Source organism: Enoplosus armatus, chromosome 17, assembly GCF_043641665.1.
Source record: "Enoplosus armatus isolate fEnoArm2 chromosome 17, fEnoArm2.hap1, whole genome shotgun sequence".
NCBI classification, from domain to species: Eukaryota; Metazoa; Chordata; class Actinopteri; order Centrarchiformes; family Enoplosidae; genus Enoplosus; species Enoplosus armatus.
The window spans coordinates 9,180,170-9,207,145 of record NC_092196.1 but is presented as its reverse complement, the minus strand read 5'-3'; the positions used below and the strand labels follow the sequence as shown (position 1 = coordinate 9,207,145).

The 26,976-nt window shown below is 41.2% G+C and overlaps 1 protein-coding gene across 1 annotated transcript in view; it reads left to right on the top strand.

Moving 5' to 3' along the window:
• Positions 1-5,158: 5,158 nt before the first annotated feature.
• Positions 5,159-26,976, top strand: part of cacna1aa (calcium channel, voltage-dependent, P/Q type, alpha 1A subunit, a) — a 77,171-nt gene continuing 55,353 nt past the window's right edge. The window contains exons 1-3 of the mRNA XM_070923983.1: positions 5,159-5,490; positions 22,548-22,653; positions 23,129-23,268. Coding sequence (XP_070780084.1) covers positions 5,159-5,490; positions 22,548-22,653; positions 23,129-23,268 — 578 coding nt within the window. The remainder of the gene's footprint in view (positions 5,491-22,547; positions 22,654-23,128; positions 23,269-26,976) is intronic.

Below are 26,976 nucleotides of genomic sequence, written 5' to 3'. Positions count from 1 at the left end.
GGGTGAGGGAAAGGGTGTGAGATGAATTGAAAGACTTTACACAAAGTCTGTTTCAGGCTTGTGGAGTACTAAATGAAAAAAAGTTGCCTAAAGCCCTTTGTGGCTCCAGAAGGAGCTGCGTGAAATCTGGTATATTGCCTCAAGTGATGCCACTTTTTTTAACCGTCCATCCTGAGTCCAACAATGTTATGGGAGTGAAATGCTAAACCAGTGCTCTTTCAAGTTAAGCTCACACAGTGAGTTGGACCTTTAAGACTCACACACAGAGGGAGAAAACAGTGAGAAAGGGGGTTGTTGTCTAGCTGTGAGTCTGCAGACTTGTCTCTGTGTGTCTGTCCTGTCAACCAGTCTGTCTCATGAGGTTCCACAGCCATCACCAGTCTAAGGAGAAGCTGAAGCCATCGCTGCAGAATCTCCCTTCTTGATGATAGCATATTTACCTTACCTTACATGGCAAGTTCAGCTCATGATTAACCTGATTAGCCTCACCTACTCGTGCACCAGATTTGCTTGTCTGGTATTTTCCTTTGATTGCTGATTTTAGGCATGCGAGATGTTAAACTAAACAATTTTCAATGGCTGGACACTAGAATCTTCACTGACCAACTTTTCACGCTGGTTATGTATAGATGTATGTTATGGCAAAGGCAAAATAGCATTTTTGACAGATACTGCAATAAATGTCATTAACCGATGATTGGCTCTTAATCTCAATTTGTTGCGTACTGGATGTGGACCAGTCTTGCAGAGGTTTACATGTAAATCTGCAATGGGTCTGTGGAGGACCGGGTTCAGCAGGGGCGGAGTGCTCTACATGCATCTAGCCATTGAATTATTCAGCCTTATGAATCATTGAGTCACGACACTCCTTTTTAGGCCCTTGCCTCAGAGCTCCAGCCTCACAGCTACCCACTATTTGAACATCTGACAGAGAAAGAAAAACAACGGAGAACAATCCTGACACTTTTTATAACTAGAGATACCATCACCACCACTGCATTCTGAATTGTATTGTATTACGAAGACGACAGTAACAGTAAAGGCACTAGAGTAAAAACGTTGAACTTGATGGATTCAAAGTCATAACAATAATAATGATGTCATGGTTGCAGATACTAACAGACCAAACATCTTGTTCCACCTACCCATTATGAACTTGTATACCCAAGTGTGGGTCTTTTATTATATTTGTATTTAGCTGTCTGAAAGAAAATGTTCTCCTTGTCTCAAATGAGGCAGAGGGGTGTGGTTTCAGTCCTTGTCAAATGCAGGCGACAATTTACACTCACTCATAAAGACACTGTTGTAGAACAAAGATAGTCTATATGTTGAATTATTTTTCTCAGTCAAATATGCTATAAATACACAGAGTTTATCTCTATCTCTTCTACGGAGACAGTGTATGTGTTCTGGTGAGGTAACAATGTTTTATGCATGGGTGGCCTTGGAGCTGTTGCTCTTCAGTGCTTCTTGTGGCTGTGTGGAATAGCAGGTTTGGACAGAAGGCTGCTGCTCCTCAAAGGCTCCGGCTCTGAAGGGCAATAGATAATTTCACAGATCACCACACCCAAGTGTAAACACACACATTTGTGAACATGCACACACACAAGCTATAACAACCTATAAACTGGAAGACAATTTTTGAAAAGCAAGAATGGAATAAATGCCATATGTACTCACTGCATCATGAATTGCTTTTAGTTTTTTTAGCTGATTTTGTTTGACAGTCTTAGCATTGTAACATGTGCAACAGCATTCAAATGTAAAACAGCCATAAACTAGTAAAAGGTGGATCATATTGTCTTGTATATTTTTCTTTAGGTTCTTTGTGCTGATGGGTTATCCACACACACACACACATTGCTGTTGCCCCAGTAGCCAGGGCAGGCAGGAATCATGGTGGGACTTGGTGATACACCACTGTGGTTAAGGTGACATCTCTCCAGACACTGTTAACACCCCTCAAACTCTCCACCACACAATCCTCTACACGCAGTTTGGTCATGTAGATGAAGGGTGCAAAGTCACTCAACCCATTGCAGTGTATACTATCCATGTTTTGGTAGTTTTTGTAGTATACAGATGCTGAGGTATCTTTTTTTTTTTTAGACGCTCTCCGTGGTGCTGACTTGATTATGCTTGCTGGTGTCGGGGTGCTGTCCATAGTCCTCAACTGATGCCAGTAGGGTTAGCAGTATAGCATTGTTTGATGTCAGTGGTATTCCTGATCACTGGCATTATGATGATGAGCAGACTGCAGAAGGGTGTTTTATTGTTTTGTAAATCATTATGTCTGGTTTTCTTTCTCTCTCTTTGCTTATGATCAGGAATTAGATTGTGTGTTCTTGCATGCCCTTGTGGTGGGGTCAGCATCCCTCTCACGGCCGGAAGCCTCGCTTAAGTGGACACAAAGCAAAACGATCCCTTTCTGTCATATCGGATAGACGTTTAAGGTCGTGTTGTTATCGATTGGTGTTCGCACGTGCAGGTTTCTCCCCTGATTCAATCTCCTGGAGAGGTGAATTAATTCTCCCGGTCACCCTTAAATCTGTATATGTATGATCATTTCCCATTCACAGAGGAGGCTATTTATGGAGTCAATCAATTAGGTCACATCATGGATTAAGAGAATGTTGTCCTGTGGTGTTTTGGGCTACAGCCCTCCTCTCCTGTTCCCCCTGGGCTTAACGTAACGTGGCACCAGTGCTTTGCTAGCGGTGTAGTTGTGAGTGACTCATGACATTCACTGAACATGAGACCACCCTTCTCTTTCCACTCTGCATGACCAGAAAACCCACTCAAATCAACCTGTACAATCAAAGAGAGACATGCGATCGCTATTCAGACTGAAACTGCATCTTTGGAGACTTCAGTTTGAAATTGGTTTTGCTGAAGGCGAAAGACTGATTTTGTTTTTACCTACAAAATGACAGGTCAGAAAACTCAGATTGAATTAGTGTATTGTAAAGAGTGTTATCACAAGAAAAGAGAGTGCAGTTCGTAGGATCTCTCGACGTTGTCCATCCACGTTGCCCTTGTTCCCCTGTGTTCTGTCATTGAGAATCTTTGCTGTGCCATGTGGTCGCACCTTGAACAGGCACCAGTGTTTTGGTGGAGCTGTAAGAGAAGCCTCGAGGAGAGCGAGCCAGGGAAGAGGATCCTCGACTCGGTTTCGGGGAGGGAGGGAGAAGAGAGCTCTCTTCGTCCATTAATTTCCAAATGTCTGTTGCTAAGAATAGCCTCCCCCCTCCACCTTCCCTAACAAACACACACAGACTCGCGCGCGCACACTTTGACGAGCATTTACTCTACTCGCGCGCCCGTGCGCGCGCAATCATTGTCAGCTTGGGTTGCAGCTGTATCTTTGCACGAGCTGCATGATGCCAACACCCCGCCTCTCCGTCACACACGCGCGCATCTGGCTATGATAAGCATACTTACCGAGTCTTTATGAAACACACTCTTATACAGAGGTGGCAGGAAATGAGAAACACAGTCACAGCTGCCGATGTCTCCTCATCCTCCACGCCAACAGGCTATTTTACGCATTATTATACATTGATTTGGAGTTGGACGGTTTGAGATGTCCAGTGCAACTGGGCTGTAGCCCGAAGCACCTTAAAATAAACAGCTGATTGACGATGCCTCAGTCCGTGACATCCGTCTGGAAGTTGGACGAGCTGCGTGCGTCATGTGCTGCGGCTGCAGAACGGATCGGGCTCTCATTATAGTTCACACAAACTGAGAGACAACGATTTCGCGCCCGCTGCGATTTATTTAATTTATAGGCTGACTCCGGCCCTGAATTCCAAAGAAACAGCCGATCCCCTCCCCTTCAGTTTTGTCTCCATCCATTCACCGATCCACCTATCCATCCGTCCGTCTGTCCCTCTCCTCCTCCCCTTGGGGCCGCTGGACGAAGAGGAGGCCGTGAGGAACACTCTACCCCACTCCAATGAGAGAGAGAGAAAGGACGCTCTGCCAGGACATTTGGGCTTATCAGTGCGGACTAAGGTAGACTTTTCGGGGCGGGGATGGTGAGGGACTTTCTCGGCTCTGCTGCACTTCCAACAGCCAAACCAAGATCATGAGAGGGTGTAAGACGGCGGAGAAGCGGCCGTCATACCCTTGTCTTTGACGACGCCGTCCGTGTGTCCCTTGCTCCGCGTCTGGATGGCCGCGCAGGTGACGGAGAGAAGATGATGGTTTCAACGAGGGAGGATGCTATCGAATTCGTTTGAGAAAATCATTTTATCTCCAGCGCTCGACAACAATGACACCGACGTTTCAGAGGAAAACGGTATTTTTCTCTCTCCTTTCTACTCGAGATTGTGCACTCTGAAATAAGACGCAGTAATAACAAATGTCACAATTTTCCTGGTCTCAAGGCTTGTCAGAGCGCACTGGTAAAACAACTGTAAGGTGGCGGGAGCCACATTATTGCCACACACTGTGCCAAACATTGCGGATGTTTCAAAAATAAATAAATAATAGTAGCTTTTCCCTATTCAATGCCTTTTAAGTCTTAAACGCGACTGTGTCCAAAATGCCAAGTTGAACGTCACTGACGGCCGTAGAAATAGGCTGTTAATTGTTTTCCGATTTATTTTCGACAATCTGATTTATTAAGGCCTGTGTGATATTAGAGGCGTTTAGACTGTCGTTACATGCTGTCATGAGAGTAAAGAAATAAATCGTCCAGAAAGGTGCAGGAGGCTGTGGTGCGCTCTGATACAGGCATGAACCATGGAGAACATGAAACATTAATGTTAACACGCTACAGTCTCCCCATCGCTTCATGTTGGGGGCGAAGCCTGCTTTATACGGACATAAGAACCGACTAAGACTGAGACACCCCACAGCACTACCCTACAGTGCAACCAGTCAGCCAACCGACCACACATTTAATTTCCTCACACCCACAATTGGCCGTTGGCAGAGACGCACAGAGAAGAGACGGTACATGGGCGTCCTCGTCTGTTAAAACCAGCATATAACTGCTCGCCGGGTGCAGGTGTTCAGCATAAGCTTACAAGACAACCCGTTGTGCATATGAGACGTTCTGATCCAGATGGGATGTAATGTTGTGTGGCTGCACAGCTGAGCATTGGTCTCCTTCTCCGCTGCTTCGTGAAGATTGGCTTTCGGTGTCCAGAGAATGGCGCGGTTCGGAGATGAGGTACCGGCCAGGTATGGCGGGGGGCCCGGCGGAGGGGGCCCGGGCGGCCGTGGTGGTAGCAGGCAAGGAGGACCCCACGGACACGGTCACGGCCACGGACACGGACACGGCCATGGCCACGGCCACGGTCCACCCGGAGGGCCCGGGACCCAGAGAATGTACAAGCAGTCTATGGCGCAGAGAGCCCGCACTATGGCCCTCTATAACCCCATTCCCGTGCGCCAGAACTGTTTCACTGTCAACCGCTCGCTGTTCATTTTCAGTGAGGATAACTTCGTCAGAAAATACGCCAAAAAGATCACCGAATGGCCATATCCTTTACCTGGCGTTGTACAGTGAGTACAAGCTGTTACTGTAGGCCTTGCCCGAGGACCAGGTAGGCCTAATGTGCAGACATATGTCTGATTGAATGGTTCATATTTTTTTCTTTTTCCATGAGTTAAAGGCTTTAAGTCCTACTGACAAAGGTGTAACAAGCAGGTGCATCAATACAAGCCCATGGGGCAGGCTAGAGGAGGTGGCAGAGGAAATCCTTGGACATGTAATTTATAGTTAATTAAGAGGAGGGGGCATGAACCAGCGGTCCCTTTTATGAGGCTGTTGATCACCATCAATCACATTTGTAAGCAATTTCATGTCCCAGTCGCGTGGGACTTGCTTGATATACGTTTCCTGTGTATGGTGTGTGTGAGAGTGTGTGTTAGTGGTGGTTGGGGGGGGGGGGATATAGGGGGCGCTGCTGGTTGCTGATGTCAGCCTGTGCAGTATAGGCCCAGCGCCTCGCGCGTGTATAGAGAAACAGGAGAGAGAGGGGGAGGGGAGGTAAGGAGGGAGAGCAAAAGAGAGAGAGAGACAGATGAAAATAAGCAGCTACAATTTGTGTGAGTGTGTATCCTTGCAGTGATTCACACACAAGCTCCCATATCAGCATGATGCAGGTGTCTTTCTAGATATGGTGTGTGTGTGAGAGAGAGAGAGAGAGAGAGAGAGAGAGAGCAAGAGAGCAGGTATGTAAGTGTGAATATAGTAGGCTATTAACTTGTGCATTGACACAGTATTTAATTTTTTTCCCCCCATTTTGAGCCTCCTCTTAATCACACAAGATGCAGGTGTCACTGAATGAATGTGCCACCATTTCGAACTGTGTGTGTGTGTGTGTGTGTGTGTGTGTACTACAACCACTAAGTGTGACAGTGTTAAATTTCTGGCATTTCCCTGCATTTTCATCTTTCATGAAACCGGCACATATCGCACCATTCTGGGGAGAAATAGCAAGTGATTTCAGTATTTTTTTCATTTGCAGGATTTGTGTATGTCTGTGTGAATGCATGCAAATGTGGAAGTAAGTTTCTATGTGAGTCTTAATGACAAGAGGGGAAATTGGAGTAATGATTGTATTGATCCATGCTGATGGTTGAGCTCTGACATAACTACACACACTAATTGGGCTGCTCTAGTGAAATGCAGGAGCTACTTATAGTGCTTCTGAATCATATCTATTCGCCATCTAAATGGCAGACGTGTGTTAATGAGAGAGAGAGCAAATGTGTGCAAGAAATCTGATGTTGTCTATTCATAGATTTCATTTCCAAAATATCATACAGCAATTTAATAACTCTAAAAATATTTTTTTATGAAGTAGTATATATATTTTGAATTTGTACATCATTTATGTCATTTGTACAGTGTTTTCAAATGGTGGATTTTTTACTTTTGAACAAAACGTTTTGGAATTGGGGTGTCATTTTGGTTATTAGTCAGGATGTGTTCCTTGCAATAGACCTTTTTTACAGAGGGTATTTTGACATGTCACAGTGGGAAAAATGTAAATAATAAAACGAATAATGGCTGAATTCTATTCAGCTGCTTCAGTTTCAGGACCTTGGTAATGTGCATGCTGGCTCATTGTCATACTGAGGCCTTACTGGGACACATGAAAAAAACGGAGCCATCGTTAATGTTATTAGTAACATCTGTGCTTTTCCTACTATGACAAGTAGTCTGTCGTGAAATAAAGGCTTAAGCGTCACTGCACATACATAAGTCATATAGCTGGTCCCAGATAGCTTAAAGCATCTTTAAGTAAAATACGCAGTATTTTCTTTCTCTATTTTTTTTTCTTTTTTCCATGAATATATTTGGCAGCATGGGAAACATCCATAGCCTGGTGGAGATGGGTCTGGTGAAGGCAGGAAAAGCCCAAAGAATAGGGCTGGACTACCATAAACGGAACTGTAGCTTACTGTAATTGTAAACAGAAGTAGTACAATGTGTGTTGTATTGTGCAAAACTGTGCATTGTTCTTGATAAAATTTTTAGGTTAATCAAATCTTTTAATAGCTTTTCAAGATTTCAGAACAGTGTTTGCTCATCATCTAAACTTGAAGCTGAATGAAACAGATGAGGTTGATCATTTTTGGATAGTGTTTAACATCTGTGCTCTGCTGACATTAGTGAGTCTGGTTGGTTTCTAGAAAATTCAGAATTGGTTTGTGATGGTCTGGAATAATGTATTTATCTGGGATATTTGTGTTGTCTTTCAGGTACACAGTCCCAACGCCAACGTAGAGGTGTTTGATATAATAACATGAACACTACTACAATCTAATGTAATCCAACACAATAGTTCTGCAATAACTCCCACGTCTGTGAAGCCTTATAATGTTCAATATTTGTTGAGACTGTATCAGGGTGTTGATTCAATCTATCAGTAATTTCTGAAGCTGTGCTTTGTGGTGTTGTTGGTTATTGGATTGTAATAAATTGTGAGGTGTACCTAGTACAGCATTTTATCCCCCTCCCCAGGGAATAGATTCATGTTATACTGCCCCTCCTCCATATAACTTTTGTGGGCAACCTTGAGTAGGTTTGAGGTACAGATGATATTATTGTGTGGCTTAATGTGGGAAAACTAACCAAGCTGAGGGTAGAAGAAGAAACAAAATGGATTTCCTAATGAAATGCTAGTTTGAGACTTTCATAACCTCCTTCAATCGATATTTCAAAGACAAAACCCACTGCATCTTTTGAAATTCTTTCCACCCAAAGGTGTCATTAATAATCAGGTATTAAATCAGGACTTAGTCATCTTTGATTGTCCTTTGAATGGATTAGGTCCTTCTAAATTACCTAATGTGCCAAAGCTTGAGTCAGTTGAGGAAGAGGTTTTGTAATGACAATGCCCATATCAATCATAAGGTCATGTCAGGTAACTCCGGACCCCACTGCACCACTGTGGACTGTGTCAAGATGTTCAGTGTCTCATCAATTGATGTGCTTTCACGCAACTAGTTCAATCCAAACCAAACAAACTGCACTGCGCTATCCTAACATGGTTACTAATGGAACTGTTAGATCCAAAATGACTGACAGAAAATTGATATTGGAGGGAGAGAATGTAGATTTGGACTCTGGATGTACCATGACTCATGTAGCTGCCGTAACTGTCCCATTGCACTGTGTTAAAACTCATTCCTAAACTACAGTGCAACATTGCCAGTGAATAACCTCCAGAGTGGCACCCAGCTATTTCAGTTAGGATATCTTCCCTGACAGCGAGCATCAATGGGGACAGGGGCCATTTGGCCATTTTCTATCCTGTAACATTTTGCAGATGTCATGCTTTTAAAGTGCTGCATTTGTGAAAACTGCATTGGAACCTCCAACCTTTTTTCATGCTGGGGTCAAAGAGAGGCTTTCTGTCCAAATCTTTCTTACCACAACAGATCCACACTACCAGTCCCCCCACCAAAGATCACCATAAATAAGAGATGTGTGTTTGATAGTTGTGTCATGTTGGACAAAATGAATATCAGGCTCATACTGGCAAACACTGAACATTAATGAACCCAAAATAAGATGAGGGGCAAAATAAAACGTATTCAAAACATCCCTAATTTCAAGAGGTTTTCTTCTCAATGTTATTACAGTATCTGCCATTTGTCCTTCACTGACCGTTTGGTGGTCAGCATTAAAGTAAAACTTATTGCATAACACAATGAACAAAAGGGCTCAGAGATATCAGAGGAACTGTGATTGACTACGGTAGTATAGCCTCCTCCCACAGCTCCACAGTTATCTAAAACTTAGATTTCCTCCTCTATACATGTCAGTGTCTCTCAGTATTCAGATGAAAAAAAAACGAGGTACTTTCATTGCATGCATCCCAGGTTAACGGTATCAACATAGTTACACGTTTCTGACCTGCTAAGAGTACGTCTGCCGCTTTAACAGAATTTGTCTGGTGTTTCCTTTGTCTTAGTTGTAAATTAAAAAGATTAGCCATCATTTCTGTGCGTGTGTGTGTGTGTGTGTGTGTGTGTGTGTGCGAGCAGCCTAGGAAATAATTGTTACAATAGCAACAATTGTAGTAGATATCAGGGGAACTGTGATAGAACCTGCAGCCAACAGAAGTGTTACCGGATGCATGTTGATTTGGTGGATTCAACTGACTGATGTTTCACTGAACGGAGATTGAAACAGCTTTTTGATTCACCAGATGTATGAGTCTCAGTGGATTCACTATTCAGCAGAATTATGACCTGCGGCTTTATTTAGTTGTGAACTGACTCTGGACCCATGGGAGTACCATATAAATAACCATTCTCTCACATCCACATTTAGATACAGTAGACAGATATTTGGTTGTTTAATTAGAATTAGCATTACAGAGTTCAGGCCTGTTAATGTGCCAAGTTGTTTTTTGAAGACAAATAGTGCCCTATTCGAGACAATTAATACCAGCATTTAGCTTTCTCACCGAGTTTGATAAGCATACTGAACTTTAAACACACATAGCATATAGTGTTCAGATACAATCCAATTTCAGAATTTAATTTTTATTAAGAATAAGTGCATGCATTATTATACAGGTACATAACTTAATTGCATTTACATAAATGATACCTTGCAGTAAAGCTAATCTCATTTTGAAACATTTTTCTTTCATATATTTGTTGTAAAACCTCTTTCAAAAGTGTAAAACATTTATTTTCTGGACTGACAGTTTTTAAGTTTCAGTCCCAACTGTTGACAAACACATTTTACATTTTGTTATTCAGTTATTTGCAACAATTTAGTAGACTTCAGTGGTCTTCAGTTCTGAAGCACAACATTTAAATGTATAGAATTTTGATGAGCATTATGAAACATCCCACCTACATTATTGTTTAAAATCATATAATGTGTGTATATAATATAAGGATGTCTGCCATCCTTAATGCTATTATTTGTTACTCCTTGTTTGAATACTGGCTTGGTATACTCTCCAAAAATGATCCCATATTATAAAAAATGTTGTACTTGACTGTGTCCAACGCTGAAAAAAGAAACTTGCAACCATATCATAAACTATACCGGTGGCATCACATTGTTGCGAGTAATATACCAAGGTGACGTGTGCACGGACGGCAAAGTTATCAGCAAGAGCAGTCAACAAGAAGTGAGTAATGTTAGCATCTAAGGCTACTTTCAAAGTGCTCTAGAGCAAAACCTCACCCAGTCAATGGCAGTAACTGAGGCATGTGGTTTTATTTACAAGGACATGTGCCCATATACTAGCTACTGTTGAAATTGTCAAACTTCATATGGATGACACTGATGCAGGAACTGAGGTACCCATTAAAAACAAAACCCAGTAAGCAACATTTCACTGAAAGATTCCTCCTCCTTGGCTCATTGGAGCTAAAGTGTTATCCAAAGTATCACTGCTTAAGTTACTGTTTCTAGTCTTGCATCAGAAATACATTTCTTTGGTCTCTAAGAGTCAAAATTAATACACTGGAATTCATGAGCAAGCATCTAAGCCTATTAAATCTGAGTCAATATTAAATCACAGCTGAATTGTATGATATTGAATTGCTTTTCAATCACAGTTCAAACTATTGCACAGGGCATGTATAGTGTATTGTATAACCTATAATAGGTTATACAATAATGATGATAATAATAATAATAATAATAATAATAATAATAATAACCAAATCGTATAATATATGATAATCAATAAATTATATCTGATTCTGATTCTAATTCTGAACCTATAGTAGTGGTTGTGCTCTTGTCCTTATAATGGGCTCAGAAATAACATATCACGTTACATGCTGGGAGAAAGTTGAAACCAAATGGGTCATCCTATAGGACCTTAGAAATAAAATCCCCATTGGCTGGCCCACTGACCTTTGACCCTATATGCCCATTTGACCTTGTCAAATTCATATCAGATGTCATACACTGAAGTTACTGTAAACCATGTAACCCTGCAAGTAGATTTTCACCTATTGAGGTGTTTGTTGCTGTGTAAGTAGCCATTAAGTGCCAGCTTAGTTCATAATGTGCACCTCTGCAGAACATTCATTTTAGCACCCGTGAGCATGTACATAAACACAAAAACACACACATATTCACCCCCACACACATACACTACACACATACCATATGGTGTTGCCTGCGTCATCAGCATACACTTGTGTGTGTTTTTTCCCCTGCTGTTGTAAATGGAGAGGAAGTCAATATATGCTCTAGCTTTCTATAGTAACAGTGAGCTCAATATGAAATATAATACAAGTAATGTGCTTTATAAATTAACCACCCTTTCGTAATCATAGTGTGTGTTTGAAAAGTTGTTTAGAATAATCTGTGGACTATATAAACAATGCTAATTCAGCTAATGTTGTTCTCGTGAGTGAGTAGCCGTACTTTAATATCCTAGATCATATCTGATCCTATAAGACCCAGAATCAGTGAGAGCTCAAATGACCATTCAAGACTAGTGAGTTTAATCTCCTGGCTCAGCTGTTCACTGAGCAGTCAACCTCCCTCTTCTGTGTGTCAGAAATCTTCTCTTAGTTTGTGGTAAAGAATAAAAGATCTCATGAAACACATTTATTTATTATTCAGTACAGATCATAGATTTGATTCCATATGTTACAGTAAGTTGTATTTTTGCAAATTTGCCATTGTGTCAGCCACATACCTATACTGTCATCAAACCAATATCTATTTAGTAAATTGTGATTGACTGGCCTTTCCTGTAGTTGCTGACAAATGCAGGTTGGTGTGATGTGTTGTATGTGTTACTTCTAGATTGCCAAGGGGAGCACACTAACATTTTTAGATCTGTGTGTCCGAGTCAGTAGCAGTTTTTTTCGCCACATAGTGTACCCGACCAGGCCACCACGGAGAATAGTCAGGTCTCTCACCTGTTTTGTAACCATGTGAGTCGGGCCCAGAGACACACACAGCGAAAGAGAAAGCGAGACACACCCAGGAACAGAGAGAGAGAGAGAGAGAGAGAGAGAGAGAGAGAGAGAGAGAGAGAGAGAGAGAGAGAGAGAGGGACCTGGGTGTTTTTGGGTGGATGTAGAGAGTCAGTGATCTACGTTCACTGCAGAATCTGAATTATTTATTGGCCTTTCTCCAGCTTGCAACTGTCAGCTGATAACTACACAAAGTTAACATCAGCTTAGTTTGTGTATGTGTGTGTGAATGCATATGTGCTTAATCATTTGTTTACAAGTCTATCACAGTCTGTTTGTCAGTCATTTTTGCGCTGCCTTTTTCCTCTCTCCTTTCTTTTGGAAAACGTACTCATACAAACACACACACATGCACTCTTACAGTACACACTCTGCTCATAGGGGGTCTCTGTATGTCTCTCTCCTCAATCTGGTCACATCCACGAGTCTTTATCTTTCACATCAGGCCAGCCTAAAAATAACAGGAGCTGCTTGAAAAGAGCACTTTTCAGTAGTGATACACTGCCCCCCCCTTCAACTTTCTTTCCTCTTATGTTCTTCAGTTGATGTAGAGACCTGATTGTTAGAGAAGTTTACAGCATTATTATCAAGGGAAAAATAAAAAGTTAAAAATTATTTATTTGTCTTTCAGTTATTTGGGTAAGGGGTTAAGTGCAGTAAGAGTGTGTGTGTGTGTGTGTGTGTGTGTGTGTGTGTGTGTGTTTATGTGCTTTGTTGAGTACAATTAGCTTTCCTAAAGCAGAGGAGGAAAGGAAAGGGAAGAGTGAGAGATGAGGTAAAAAGCTGTTTCTGCTCTGCTTCTAATGTGCAGCTGGAGCAGAGAGATGGACTATTGAGTGACAGAAGTAGAGAAAGGAGGGGTGGAAGTCAGTAAGACAGAGACGTTATAACATTATAGAGAGGGAGAGACTAATGAGACACAATGGAGAGCGAGAGAGAGAGAGAGAGAGAGAGAGAGAATCAAACTGCCTGTCTGCATATAAATCATTTAACACAAAGTGGTGGAGAGACAAACACTCAGGGTTGGCCAGCTACACTGCAGTCAGAACACACACACAAACTTGTTTTTGTCGCTTAGACTTTATTCCTGAGAGACTTACCCTACCATAACAGCTACATACCTAACCTCGATCATAAACCTAATATTAACCAAAAACCAAAGTCTTAACCATAACATTTCATAGTTTATAGTGTGAGGACTTCTTTTTTGTCCAGAGATAGGGGGTGAGTTCCTATAATGTGACTGAACAGATTTTCGTCAACTCCTACTACAACTATACACACACAGTGTGAGTCCCCCCCCCCCCACCTCAACGCAAACACACACTTTTTTCCTCTATCCTTTTTTCTCTCCTCCCCCTTTTCTTCCTCTCTCTCTCTCTTTCTCTGTCTCTTTGACTGATAGGAAGTGAAGTTTTGTCATCTCCTCTCACGTTTCACTACCTGTACTTTTTCTCTTTCACTCAAATTCGATCCATCATTCTTTCTTTTCCCCTCTCCTCCCTGCCACTGCTGTTCGACTCGTTCTCCTCCACTGCGTCTCATCCTCCCCTCTAATTGGCCGCTTCCGCTTCTTGTGATGTTAATTTAAAGCATTTGTTTGAAGTTTTGGGGATATTTTGCAGAACATCCTGACAGCTGCAAGTCTTGTTTAGTTCAGTTTGCTCATAATTGTTGGCAATAAGAAGTGCATGTGTGTGTGTCAGTCTGCATATGTGTTATGATTCCTGTTCTGTGTGTGTGTGTGTGTGTGTGTGTGTGTGTGTGAGTGCCCTCTGGGCTCAATCTGCCTACCTCATACCTTTGACTGCCTGGTAATAAATGTGTGAATTGATCTGTATCCTGAGCCCCTACGGGCAGACTCGGCACTGGGGTTTGTATGAGCATACGCACACACACACACATGCACAAGTACACACACATAACTAGAAACAAAATTGAGCTCATAAGAAAGCCTAATCTGTTTAGATTGTTTTTCTTCATTTTTTTCACAGTTCCATAATTTCCTTTTTCATTACGTGCTGTATGTATTTTTCATCTGTAGTGTTGTCTTCAAAAAAAAGTGACCTGATTAATCAGTCATTTAAAAGTTGTTTTATTTTTTTAAACGAGGAACTTCAAATACTCATACTTAAACAGCGACATCTTTACCTTATATCTTTACTGCGTGATATTGATCATCGGCAGAGTATTGTTTTACTTTTACCTTGTCTCAGTGTGTGTATGTGTGTGTGTGTACTTGTACGTGTATGTGTGTGTCTGAAATATATCTGTCTGTCCTCCCACAGTGTTCTTACAGAGAGTTGGAGGAACACTGAGGTCATTCGAGGTAGTGAGGAATCTACATTTCCTTCTCTCTCTCTCTGTCTCTCTTTTTCAGGAAGAAAGAGAGACAAGTAGAATTGATATTTTATTCACATTGCACAGAAAGTAATAACAAGTGTACTGTGTTACACAATGCGGAGAGCTAGACGAACTCAATAGAAGCATCTATTTAGCATTCAGACCATTTTCGTCACAACACAAAATTGTTTTGGTACAATATTTTTTACAAAATATTACAAACTCTCTGCATATAGCATTTAAATGCATATATTATTTGAAATTAAAATCAAAACACCTTTTAATGAAAACTGAAGAACTTTTTGAAGACAAAACATACTTAAAAACATAAACAAAACATAGTTTACTTTGGATACAACTGTTGTGTAATTTCATGTAAAAAAAAAAAAAAAAGTTAAAAAATTAATTAATAGATTAGAAATAAATTATTAGAATGCAGGTAGGGGGTTGTACATTCATTAGGGATGCATTTTGTGATGATGAGACAATCTTACAGCCACAGAGCAATGATATTCCATTGGCCTGTCAAATTTTATGGCTAACATGTTGCCAAATGAATAAATGTAAATGTATAGCGACTGGAAGTGCAATAAAGTGCTGATGAAGAACGGTTCACCAACAGCAACTGAAAATGACAAGCTACACTGTTCTCACATTGTAAATTGATCCTCTAAAATCTGATAAATGCACCGTGCTAGCTGTTTTTTGATATACTGCAGATGGCTACCCTTGTAACATATATGGCAATTGAGAAATGGAAGCAAAATCAATATGGAAACATGCTGCTGTGTAGCAAGTAGGCCATAAATCACAATAGAAATATTGGTGTAAATAGCTGATGGCAGAATTTGCCAACACCACTGCCTCAGTCAAACCTTGTGTGTGCAGATGTTATACACCACATTTAGTTAATTTAGTGCGGTCATAATGCATTGTTATATCATTTTGGACAAGCCATTGCCTGTTACCTACATTTTAAAATCCCTGCTCTGACATCATACGTTGGATGTAGTCACTTTTGACCCACAGAGATCAGTGTAAAGGTTTAGTGTGGATTCACTCTTAAAAATCTTAAGAATCATGCTGTGTAACGTTTTGAATTTCTTGTCAAGGACATCACAGTCCTATCCTATTGTCATGTCACCTTGCATTTCCAAAAATTACTTATAATACAGAAAACCTGGTAGGCAATGATTATGGTGCCAGGAATCCATTTTGTTAGGCTTTAATGATCAGATAATATTTAGGACGTATTAGAAAATCTGATAAATGTAGATAAACGTGGATTTAATTCTTGACCTGTTAGCAACAGATCTAGTGGACGTCTGTTCATCCATGTTTACTTTGTGCACATCGAAGATCATCTTTTTCTTCTTTGTTCCTCTCTCTCCTTTCCCTCTGCATTTTTCTCATTCCGCTTTCTCTTAGCTGTGCATTCTGGCTCTGTTGAATAATTCAGTTTCAGTTGCAGGGTAGTTTGGATGTGTGTGTATGTTTGTGTTAGGTGTGTGTCTTTGAGAGAGTGCGTGCATGTGTGGTGGTGTGTGTGTGTGTGTGTGTATGGGGAGGGTGCGCTGACGTGGAGCAGAGCTATTTTGGGGATTTGGATACGTGGAGAGAGGGAAAAATAGAGAGAGATGGAGAGATTCTGTGATGGATTGATTTTTTTTATGCCCGTGTTCTTTAGTCATGTGCTGCGGCTGTTACTAGACAAACCCTGCTGGAAACCTGCACTCCACCTGCAGGGTGTGCTGGCACACACACACACACACACACACACACACACACACACATTTACATGTACACATTACACATTAGCAGTGAAAAGCAGGCACGTGCTCACGTACTAACACATCTTCACTGCCTTCCTGAACAAAATGTCAAATGCTACACTGATACTCTACACACAACCCATCATGTGCACACACACACACACACACACACCACGTCAGCATCTTGTACAAAGTGACAACTCGGCTATATGTGGGTGGTGAGGGAGAGGCAGTGTCAGGGGTGAGATAGAGACACAACATATGCTGTATGGAATAAACAGGCAGGAGAAGTGGGCGACTGTAAAGACTATACACACTGATAGATGCTAAATCAGACTGAGAGAGGCCAACCAGGGCTAAACTGGCCTTCGAGCACTCCCATTTGCTTGGCAACGCAGTCAAACATGGTGCCAAAGTAGGATAAATGTAGAATTATTACATTTACAGGCAGACATGTTTGGTTTGGGTTTCGTGTCAGACTGTGTGTAAATCACAGTTCTTGTCCTGCTTTTGATCACAGTGTTAGATGCAAAAGCGAAATGTTTTTTGTTTTGGAGGAACATTGTCCCATGTGACAATACCTCTCAGTGGAGACCATTTTCTTGCTGTGGAGGGCCTCCACTGCCAAATGAGCACACTGTAGGGAGACACAAGCTAAGTGAATTACTGCGTATCCTCATGAGAATGAATGAATGAGATATACGTGAAATTATATAGTAATTACTACTTAGAACATAGACTCCATATTGACTGTTGTGTTGTTGTTTTTTTGGTCTTGGCTAAAAAATAGCATCACTTTTAAAGACTGTTTTAGATTTCAAGATTCCTGTTTAAATCTTGGAATAACAAATTGAAAGAACTTACATCCATTCATGTTTTACAAATGAAAATGTTGCTAAATGTGAAAGTGCAAGGCAATATTTGAAATATGAAGAGAACATTTAAACGATTCGCAAGATTCTATTTAAGATGTATGATGCAGGAATAAAATGAAGCACATCAACCATGTCTCTTATCTTTTATGGCTGCTGATTATCAAAATAATTAGATAGGTTTCATCCACAGTGCTTAATCCGATTCATTTTATCAAATCAGTGCTTCTGAGGGAAAAGTGACAAGAAAATGAAGTAATCATTTGAGCTGTTCTGCCAGTGCTCTGCTGCATAATGTAACAGGACAGAGAGAGGGGGAGAGGGAGAGGAAGAGGAAGGGAGGGGAAAGGAGTGAAGCATATAAAGAAACTGACAGAGGAAAGGGGAGGCTACTGATTAATCAGCTTCTCCCTATATTCTTCTTCTTTTTGCCCTCTCCTTAAAAAAACAGAAAACCTTCACATGCAACACAAGCAAAGTACATAAAGTAAAGTATACGTATATGATAATGGAATGTGCACTATTATTGAGTCATTTTTTTCATAACAAACATTTCAAGTGAACGGTAAACAAGTAACAAGTGAGGTTTATCAGCAATAAACGGATGGATAGTGAGTGTCTGAGTGAGACCCATACTGTCATGCTTGGTTTTATTAATAGGGAGGCTGGCACCTTCCCAAAGGGTAGCAGCTGGTCTGGACTCCATTGGCAGACAAGTGTAGTCCAGTGTTGGCCTATGTGTGTACAGTACATGTATGAATATGTGTGCTTGAATGGCAATATGACACGTGCATGGATGGGATGGGGAGAGGCAGCACTATGGAGGCTATTGAGGGGAGGACATTTTGAGTGTTCTGTTGCATATGTGTGTGTGTGTGTGTTTTCATTCATACATGTGTGTACCACGATGCTGGCATAAGATATTAAAAATAAAAATATATATATTAGCACATTATGCTCATGTGGTGGTGTGGGAATGTGTGAAGTGTGTCAAGATATGGAAGCATGTGAGGGCTGCAGTGATTTTGTACAGTGCCGTGTGTCAGTGGCACACATACATACACTCATACATACTGTATGTGACAGTATGATGTATAGTCTCCCACCCACTCTCTTCCTTTCATTCCCCCTCCCTTTATATATGTATGTGTGTGTGTGTGTGTGTGTGTGTGTGTGTGTGTGTGTTCTGCCGCTAACCTACTTTCAGCAGAGCATACACATCGCTCAGGAGAAGAAAATACCGCAATACTCTCACACCCCTCTGTCATTTTCTTGCTTTATCCCTCATTCAGCACTCCCATGCTCTTCGTCTCTGCCCTCTCTCTCTGCTGTTTCCCTCCCTCTGCTACGTCTTCCCCCCTTCTCTCTCTTTTATTCCTCCCCACTCACTCTTTTCAATCATGTCTGTGCCCACAGGACAGTTTCTTTCTTTCTCTATTTCTCTCTTTCCCAGTCTCCTCTCTTTCATTTAGCCCTTCCATATTTTTCCCTCCTATCCAACTTTTTTTTCATCCCCTCTCATACTCTCTTGCTGTCCGTGTCCTTGTGCGTTTGCTGATGCAGCGTCTCATTCGATATTGAATGGAGATGGCATCATAGAGATAGGGATGATTGATGGGCGGACTTGGTGAGAGAAAGGTGGACTGAGGAGAGATGGGAAGGAGAGAAAATGGGAGAGACAGAGAAACAAGTGGGAGAAGAGCAGAGAGGAAGAAGAATGAGGAAAAAATCTGATAGAGATGAAGAAGAATGAGGAAAAAATCTGATAGAGATGAAGAAGAGAGAAGAATGTAAGAGGGGATGGTGATATAAAAGCAAAGAGGTATGGGAGAAAGAGACAGGGAGAGGAGGCTTAACAGGGCAGGTAGAGAGAGAAATATATCAGTGAGAAACAGCAGGGGCTTTACTGAGGAGGAGAGAGCGCGAACATGAAGACTATATGGAGCGGTGATTGACAAGGTTAAGAAAAGGCCAGTAAAAGTGTGTGTGTGTGTGTGTGTGTGTGTGTGTGTGTGTGTGTGTGTGTGTGTGTGTGTGTGTGTGTGTGTGTGTGTGTGTGTGTGTGTGTGTGTGTGTGTGTGTGTGTGTGTGTGTGTGTGTGCGCGTCATTTGGCTCCAGTGGTGTACTTTGAGGGCCTCACTTCCCTTTTCTTGGCCAGACATCTCCGTCTACGACCTACTACTGTCCCCATTACAGTGTGTATACACACACACAGACGCACACCTAGACAGATAATAAAAAGCAAGCATATGCAGAACTACGGGTAGAGCAAGAAACACAGGGGAGGCAAAAGAGAGAGAGAGAGAGACCGAGGACAAAGAAAACATTAGAAAGATGAAGGGTGGGAGAATGGTGAGAGAGCAACTCTCTCTCTTCCTTTCTCTCTCCGTCACCCCCGATTCTTCCCTTGCTTTTTAACTCTGTCATGTTGCTATATATAGCTATTGAGGAAGGAGGAAGAGATTCATTATTGAAAGGTTTATGGCAGAGTGTGAGTCATTTATTCATATTCTGAATTTGTATATATGTGTATGTGTGGTTGTGCAAGGGGCATATTTAAGGATACTTGAATATTTGTCAGACTCATAGACACACACACACACTGCCAGTGTAAAGAGGGAGTGAATCACGTGGCACCTTGAAACATAATGCAGGGACAAAACGTGCCAAATGATCATCATATACGTACACACTGAACAGTCATTCCGCATGAGGAGCGTTTCTAATACACAATATACACACATTTGTCCCTTTGTCCCTGTGCTTCTATATTGGTCTCTCTCCTTCTCTCTCTTTCCCCTTTTTCAGTCAACTACACCCTGCCCTCTCACAACGCAACACATACATGCATGCATATACATATATACACGTACACACACTCACATTTAGACACACACATTGCTCGGGGGCAGGGAGGCTAATTGAGTGGTGCCCTGGGTGTTGTAGTAATGTGTGTCTGGTAAGAGCGGTCAAACAGATGTGCGTGATCACAAACATACACACACTCTCACACACACATTGTGGGCTTGGACCAGGCTACAGCAGCTTTTGTTCAGTTTTCGGCCCTTGATCATGAAAGGTGAAAACAAACATACACATGTGCACTGAGGTCTACACACATACACACAGGCATGTACATGTAACACACATATGGTGTATTTCCATTAATAGCCTCCTCTTCCTTTTTGTCTCTTCGCCATTCAATTTTTCCCCTCCTCCCAACTACCATGGGAATGGCTGCTCCCGAAGGAAGCAGGCAAGTAGGAAAAAGGTGAAGCAGAGGAGAAAGGATAGAATAGAATAGAATAGAATAGATTAGAATAGGGAAACAGTGAATTTGTTTTGAGTGGCTGGAAAATACAAATTACAAAATTCTGTATATGCTGTAGATATCCTACATACTCCTCTTTTTACCCTTATTCTCGTCTTTCTGTCCTTGCCTTTTTTTCTTCCTCTGTCCATTCCTCCCTCTCCCTTTCTGTTGATCACTCATTCATCTCCATCACACATTTGCGCTCGCGTCCTTTCTCTCAGTCACTCTCTCCACTCGCTCTCTCTCCTCTTTTAAATGTAACTATTCATCTTGTGACCTTAACGAGACAGGGGGATTGATTTAAGAAGACACCACCAGAGAGTGTGTGTGTGGGTATTAGAGAGAGAGAGAGATTGTGACAAACACAATTAGATGTACAATGAGATACTCTCTCTCTCTCTCTCTCTCTCTCTCTCTCTCTCTCTCTCTCTCTCCCCCTCCCTCTCCCTCACTGAACCAGACCATAGATGTTATGTACATTGAGCCAAATGGTTATGTCACAATAAATCTCACTCAGTGTCCAGGCTCGCTATCACACACTAACACTTTAATATAGCCTGTGTCTGTTTGTGTGTGTGTGTGTGTGTGTGTGTGTGTGTGTGTGTCTGTGTGTGTCTGTCTGTTTGTTTTGTTTGTCTGTGTGGGTGGTGTGTTACCAGAACATACACTTAGCGGAACATGTTTAACTGACTCATAATGATGGCTTGTTGGTCTATGTGTGTGTGTGTGTGTGTGTGTGTGTGTGTGTGTGTGTGTGTATAAACAGGCGGCAATGGCAGTGAGAACCAGACATTGGTCCATTTGAGCTAAAGGCCTGCTGTCTGTCTGACTTGCTTATACTCAGTGCATTCAAATTGCATACATTTGACCTTTGACACTAGAGTGGTGATATTAGCTTAATTGTTAGATCATTTTGTTACTTCATTTACCATGAGTTTCTGAGCATGACCCGTCATGTAGCCCACTAGGTATTCCCAGGAATTACCAAGGCAATAGCACTCTCATTGCGCCCTTTAATCCTCAGCGTGGAGGTTGTTTTTATTCGATTTCAGTGTGCTAATGTTTTTTTTTCAACAATTTTGGGTTTTCATGTCCTGCCACCATGACACATGGTATGCAGGATTTAAGTTGTCATTATTGCATGTGCCTTTTGCTTTCCATCAAACATTCTGGTAAATGCAGTTACTAAGGAATAGATGTTAGAAACTCTCAATGGAATAAATATTCTGATTAGATGTTTGTGGTACTTTGCTGCATACATTTGCATATCAATTAGGTAGTATTATTCTTTTTAACTACTGGAAGTCCTTATAAGGTTGACAAAACTGCTGTTTGATGTGAATATGAAGTGAATCAAAGTCTTTTTAAGAAACATCAGTTAACAATCACTTATCTCTCAGAAAATACTAAGCCATTTGTAAATAGTATGTAATTAATCTATATTGCAGATCTGTGTAGTCTTTTCCTAAGTATAGATAGAAGCAAAATATATTGTATGTGAGGTTGTTGACAATAATGACTTGTGTGCATGCTAAATTAAAACAAAGAGTAATATTCATATGATACAAACGTGTGAAGACAGGTACAGTGACCCAGAAATATTTGTATTTTCTTACACCTAACTGTGGCGTAACTTAAAACTAATAAATTATAATTATCGTACCTCTTGTTGTAAAGTTATAAAGGTGGGCTCATTGTTCTATGATTGTGTACAAAAAAACACTTATCATTTCAAAATATTGTATATTTAATTTGGTATACAAATTGTCTGTGTCTCAAGAAGTGTTTCTGCCTTAACCGGCCATCCTTACTCCATTTGAGTGGATGATTCTAGCTACCATCATTGCCAACTGCATCGTCCTGGCTCTGGAGCAACATTTGCCTGATGGGGACAAGACACCGCTGTCTGAGCGCCTGGTAAGTTCAACAGACATGATGCAGTATGTGAGCCATATGTAAACATGATAAAATCCTTCAGTGGAGACGCATGCAGCTACTCTATTAAAAGGATTTTTTGCAATGATCCAATGTTCTGTGCACTACGACTACTCACAGGTACCATGGGAATATACATTATATGCACGCAATATTTATAACACAGATTCACATGGAAATATGCAAATGTTTGTTTGTATCAAATGTACATCTGCACATAGCACACATATTCTCTCCAGTCTCTACACAGCCACACTAAAGTGCCTCAAAAAGTTGACCCTTGAATTCATATGAAAATGCCTCTTCTGAACACAAACTCATCTAGCTACTGAAAGCTGTCTCTCTTTGTCTCTCTTTCTTTTCCCTCTTAACCCTCCCTCCTCTTCCTCTCTCCCTTCTTTTTCCCCTCGCTTCCTTTGCTCGCTCGCTCTCTCTCTCTCTCTCTCTCTCTCCTCAGGATGATACAGAGCCGTACTTCATAGGGATCTTCTGTTTTGAGTCTGGAATAAAGATCCTGGCACTTGGTTTTGCCTTCCACAAGAACTCTTACCTGAGGAATGGATGGAACGTCATGGACTTTGTGGTGGTGCTCACAGGGTGAGTGGCAGGCAAAGAGACACGAGCACACACTTAATACAAACACGCACATGCATACACACACATGCACAGTATGAAAACACGAGGTCCAAAGCTGGACAAAATGAATTCATTTTTCATGTGTTTTAGTGTGTGCTTGTGCATGTGTGTCTTTGTGAGTGTCCCTGCTCCTTTGCCCTAATGAATGGCCCCATTCTGGGCAAGGCAGCAGTCAGATCACAGAGCAGAACTGCAGGCAGCCAGCAGCCTGGGTAGCGAACAAATGTCACCACAATATACACAGAGACGGGGGGGATAGCAGTACAACAACTCCAACATGAAATAGACTCCAGTTGCAATTTAGACACCCTTTTAACAGCAGATCAGGGACCATGTATAAAGACCAACAATAAAAATGTGGGTTGCTGTAGATTGAAGTGCAACAAATTCCCTTGGAAAGAGAGGAAAGGGCTAAACAATTACCTCAAACAAAAAATGAACAAAATGATATTTTGTCTACCATGATATTTAATTTGAACGCTTAATGAGAAGGTTAGGCCAAGGGTAAAGGGAAGAAATGGGATGCAGCCTGAGGACTGTGACAGAAAACTTGTCAACACGGGTGAGCTAAGACACATAATAGGATTAGCATGATTGAGTTACTATCACCGATTAGATTATAGATCATAGAAAAGGTCCGGAGTAAACAGATAATAAGTTGGATTGACAGAAATAAAAAGAGGGAAGAGGGGCAGATCATGTGTCCACACATGTACATTTTATATTTCAGTGATGTAAAAAAGGTGCACTTTGTCGATGCCAGATGATTCTGTTTTCCCAACACCTGTCTATCTGTTGAGCCATCCATTCATCCATATGACTATGAAATGCCTTGAAAGACACAGTAAGCTTTCTTTCTTATAAACGTATTGCAGGCTGTGTGGTCATATGTTTACAACTGTCACATGCCGATGTATGGGTGCAGTTTGTGTTCAAAGATGAATGTGATTGCATGAGTGATGGGTTAGTGAAAAGAGGAAAATCTGTATTAAATGACTGTGAATATCTTACTGTTGACTCAAGCACGCAGCTGATGTTGTTTCAAATTTGCCACAGAACATCTTAAGATTTTTACAAAGCTTAAGAATTAGTTATTGGTCCCTGTTTCAAATTTTGATTCTCTTGTTCGCAACTTTGCAAATTTCACATGACATTGATTCTATTAAAACTGCAAATTATAGTTATAGTAATATAGTTTTTTCTGTCACTCACTTGAAAAGTCACATAGTGAAACTGTGTTACTATAGGCTGCTGTGTCCAATGTAGTTATTGTGTGGGAGAGCTGGCATAGATTAATATGTTGAGGTCATTGCATGTTTGTGTGCGTGCATGCTGTGACTTGGAGAGCTTCATGGCTTACATAACCCTTGCGCATCTTTGCTGACAAAGCACTTGAGAAAATAGTGATTGCCCCCCTCTTCCCACCTCTCTCTCTCTCTCACACACACACACACACACACACACACTGAGCGAGTGAGCACTCAGTCTGGCAGTATGTCCTTATGCTTTAATAAGAGCAATCATGAAGCCAAGCTCATCTCAGTGTGGCACAACAGAGTGACTGTCAGAGAGAGGAGGAGTGAGAAGACGAGTCTCTGCGAGACAGCAGGAATTAGTGAGATGCAGAGAGCAGAAGGAAGCGAGGCAGTCCTTCAAAACTTTAAGTAAATGCCTGGGGCAAGACATTTGCCTAACACTTGATTTATTGTGGATGTACTGTCCGAGAAGTGACAAATCACCCTGGGCAACCATGAACAGTCAGTGGAAATGACACTCTATGTCTGAATTGGTGTAAATATATCATGACACACTATTTTGCCAAGTTCAAATTTTAGAGTAAGGAAAATGAAGCAAAATGTAAATAAACGTAGTAAAAATAAAGAAAAACAAAAGGATGATAGACAAAGGAATTAGAAAATAAGTAAACGAGTAAAAAATATATATTTATTTATGCTTGGATTTACTTATTTTCAAGTAAACAATATATTGTAAACAACAGTCGCAGAACACACCCAGTAGTCTTCATCTCTCTGACAACCAGCCGTGTTGTTACCATTTTGCAGTTAAGCAGGAAGCTGCAGGAAGATGTACAGACAGAGAATATGCTGCAGCACTTACAGCACACTGTATATTCCCATGATACATTATGTACACTGACTGAAGTCAATATAATTTACTCTCTCTCTCTCTCACTCACTCACTCACTCAGTCACTCACTCACTCACACACACACACACTCACTCACTCACTCACTCACTCACTCACTCACTCACTCACTCACTCACACAAACATTCTTTGTTGTGCTCTCTATGAATGGGGGTTGTGTTTTTAGCTGTGCAGCTCTTTGAAGATGAAAGGCTACTTGGCCTTTCTACCCACCTCTGGCCGAAACCTTTGATAACACACTGACCAATGCACACACACACACACACACACACACACACACACACACACGCATGCATTTCCACTTCAAACATTCTTTTCCATTTCCTACTCAATTCTAGTGCACTTGCTTGCGCAACACATACGAAGACAAACACACAAATGGCACTTTACATGTCTGAATAGATTAGCTATTCACTCTACAACCTTGTTGGATGTCAGTAGATTTGTGTGCAACCTTGTTTCTGTGCCAAAGTGTGTTGACCTATCTCTTGTAGTAAATTGCCTGAGTGATTTGGCTCTGTATAAGCTAGTTGTTTTTTATGCCCAGTATTGATTATTAGTCCAATTACCCTTAGTTTACAGCCATTCTTGCCTTGCATCCTCCCCTTCGTTCCTCCTTCTTGCACCCTTGTTCAGGTTCTTGTGATTAGATACGACTGCTACAGGGAAGTGAAAGAAGAAAACAAAGAAGGTCCTTTCAGTGACCTTGTAATCAACTGAAATAGGAATTTGCTAAATCTGTGTTTATAGTGAAATGATGGCAGTAATTATTTATCTTACCTCTAACAGTGGTTCCCTTCACCGTCCTTTGTCATCTTAGAACGATCGTGAAATCATGCTCTCTTGAAATAGTATGTCTCCTAGTTTTAAATGTGTATGGAGGTTACTGTGAAATATTAATGCACCCAGCAGCTGTCACTTTCAGATAATGAAATACTGTATAGGACAGTCTGGAGGTAGTCGTACCTTCAGTTCTGTCATTTTCCAGGGTTGTGCTATATGGGCTTCTGATATGAGGCTGTGTGTGACATTTTACTTCCCTGTTTTGATGTTACATGATGTTAAATGGAATGTCATTAGAAGGAATAATGGGATATTAATAATTTTATTAACGCCTTTGCTGGCAAAGGTAGGGCATAATATTAATATGAGATAGCATTTATAATTATGCAGATACATTAAATATGAAATACCGTAGTTTAATCATGGTAATAGAGGGAAGTAAGGAGACAAAGAAAGATAAGTTGAGAGTTTGGAGAAGAGATGAAGCGATTTGGTCAGTGATGTGGACAGAGATAATTAGCCACAGAAGCTGAAGTCAGCAGGAAAGCAGACGGAGAGAGCGGGCAAAAAAGATTGTGTTTGTATAATGCGTTGGTGTCCCATGAGAAGGGGGCAGTGGGGAGATTGTGTAATAGTAATATTGCTTAATGTGAGAGGAGAACTTAATCATTTGTGTTCCTCTGCACACAGTGCAGATTTTATGTGTGTGTGTGTGTGTG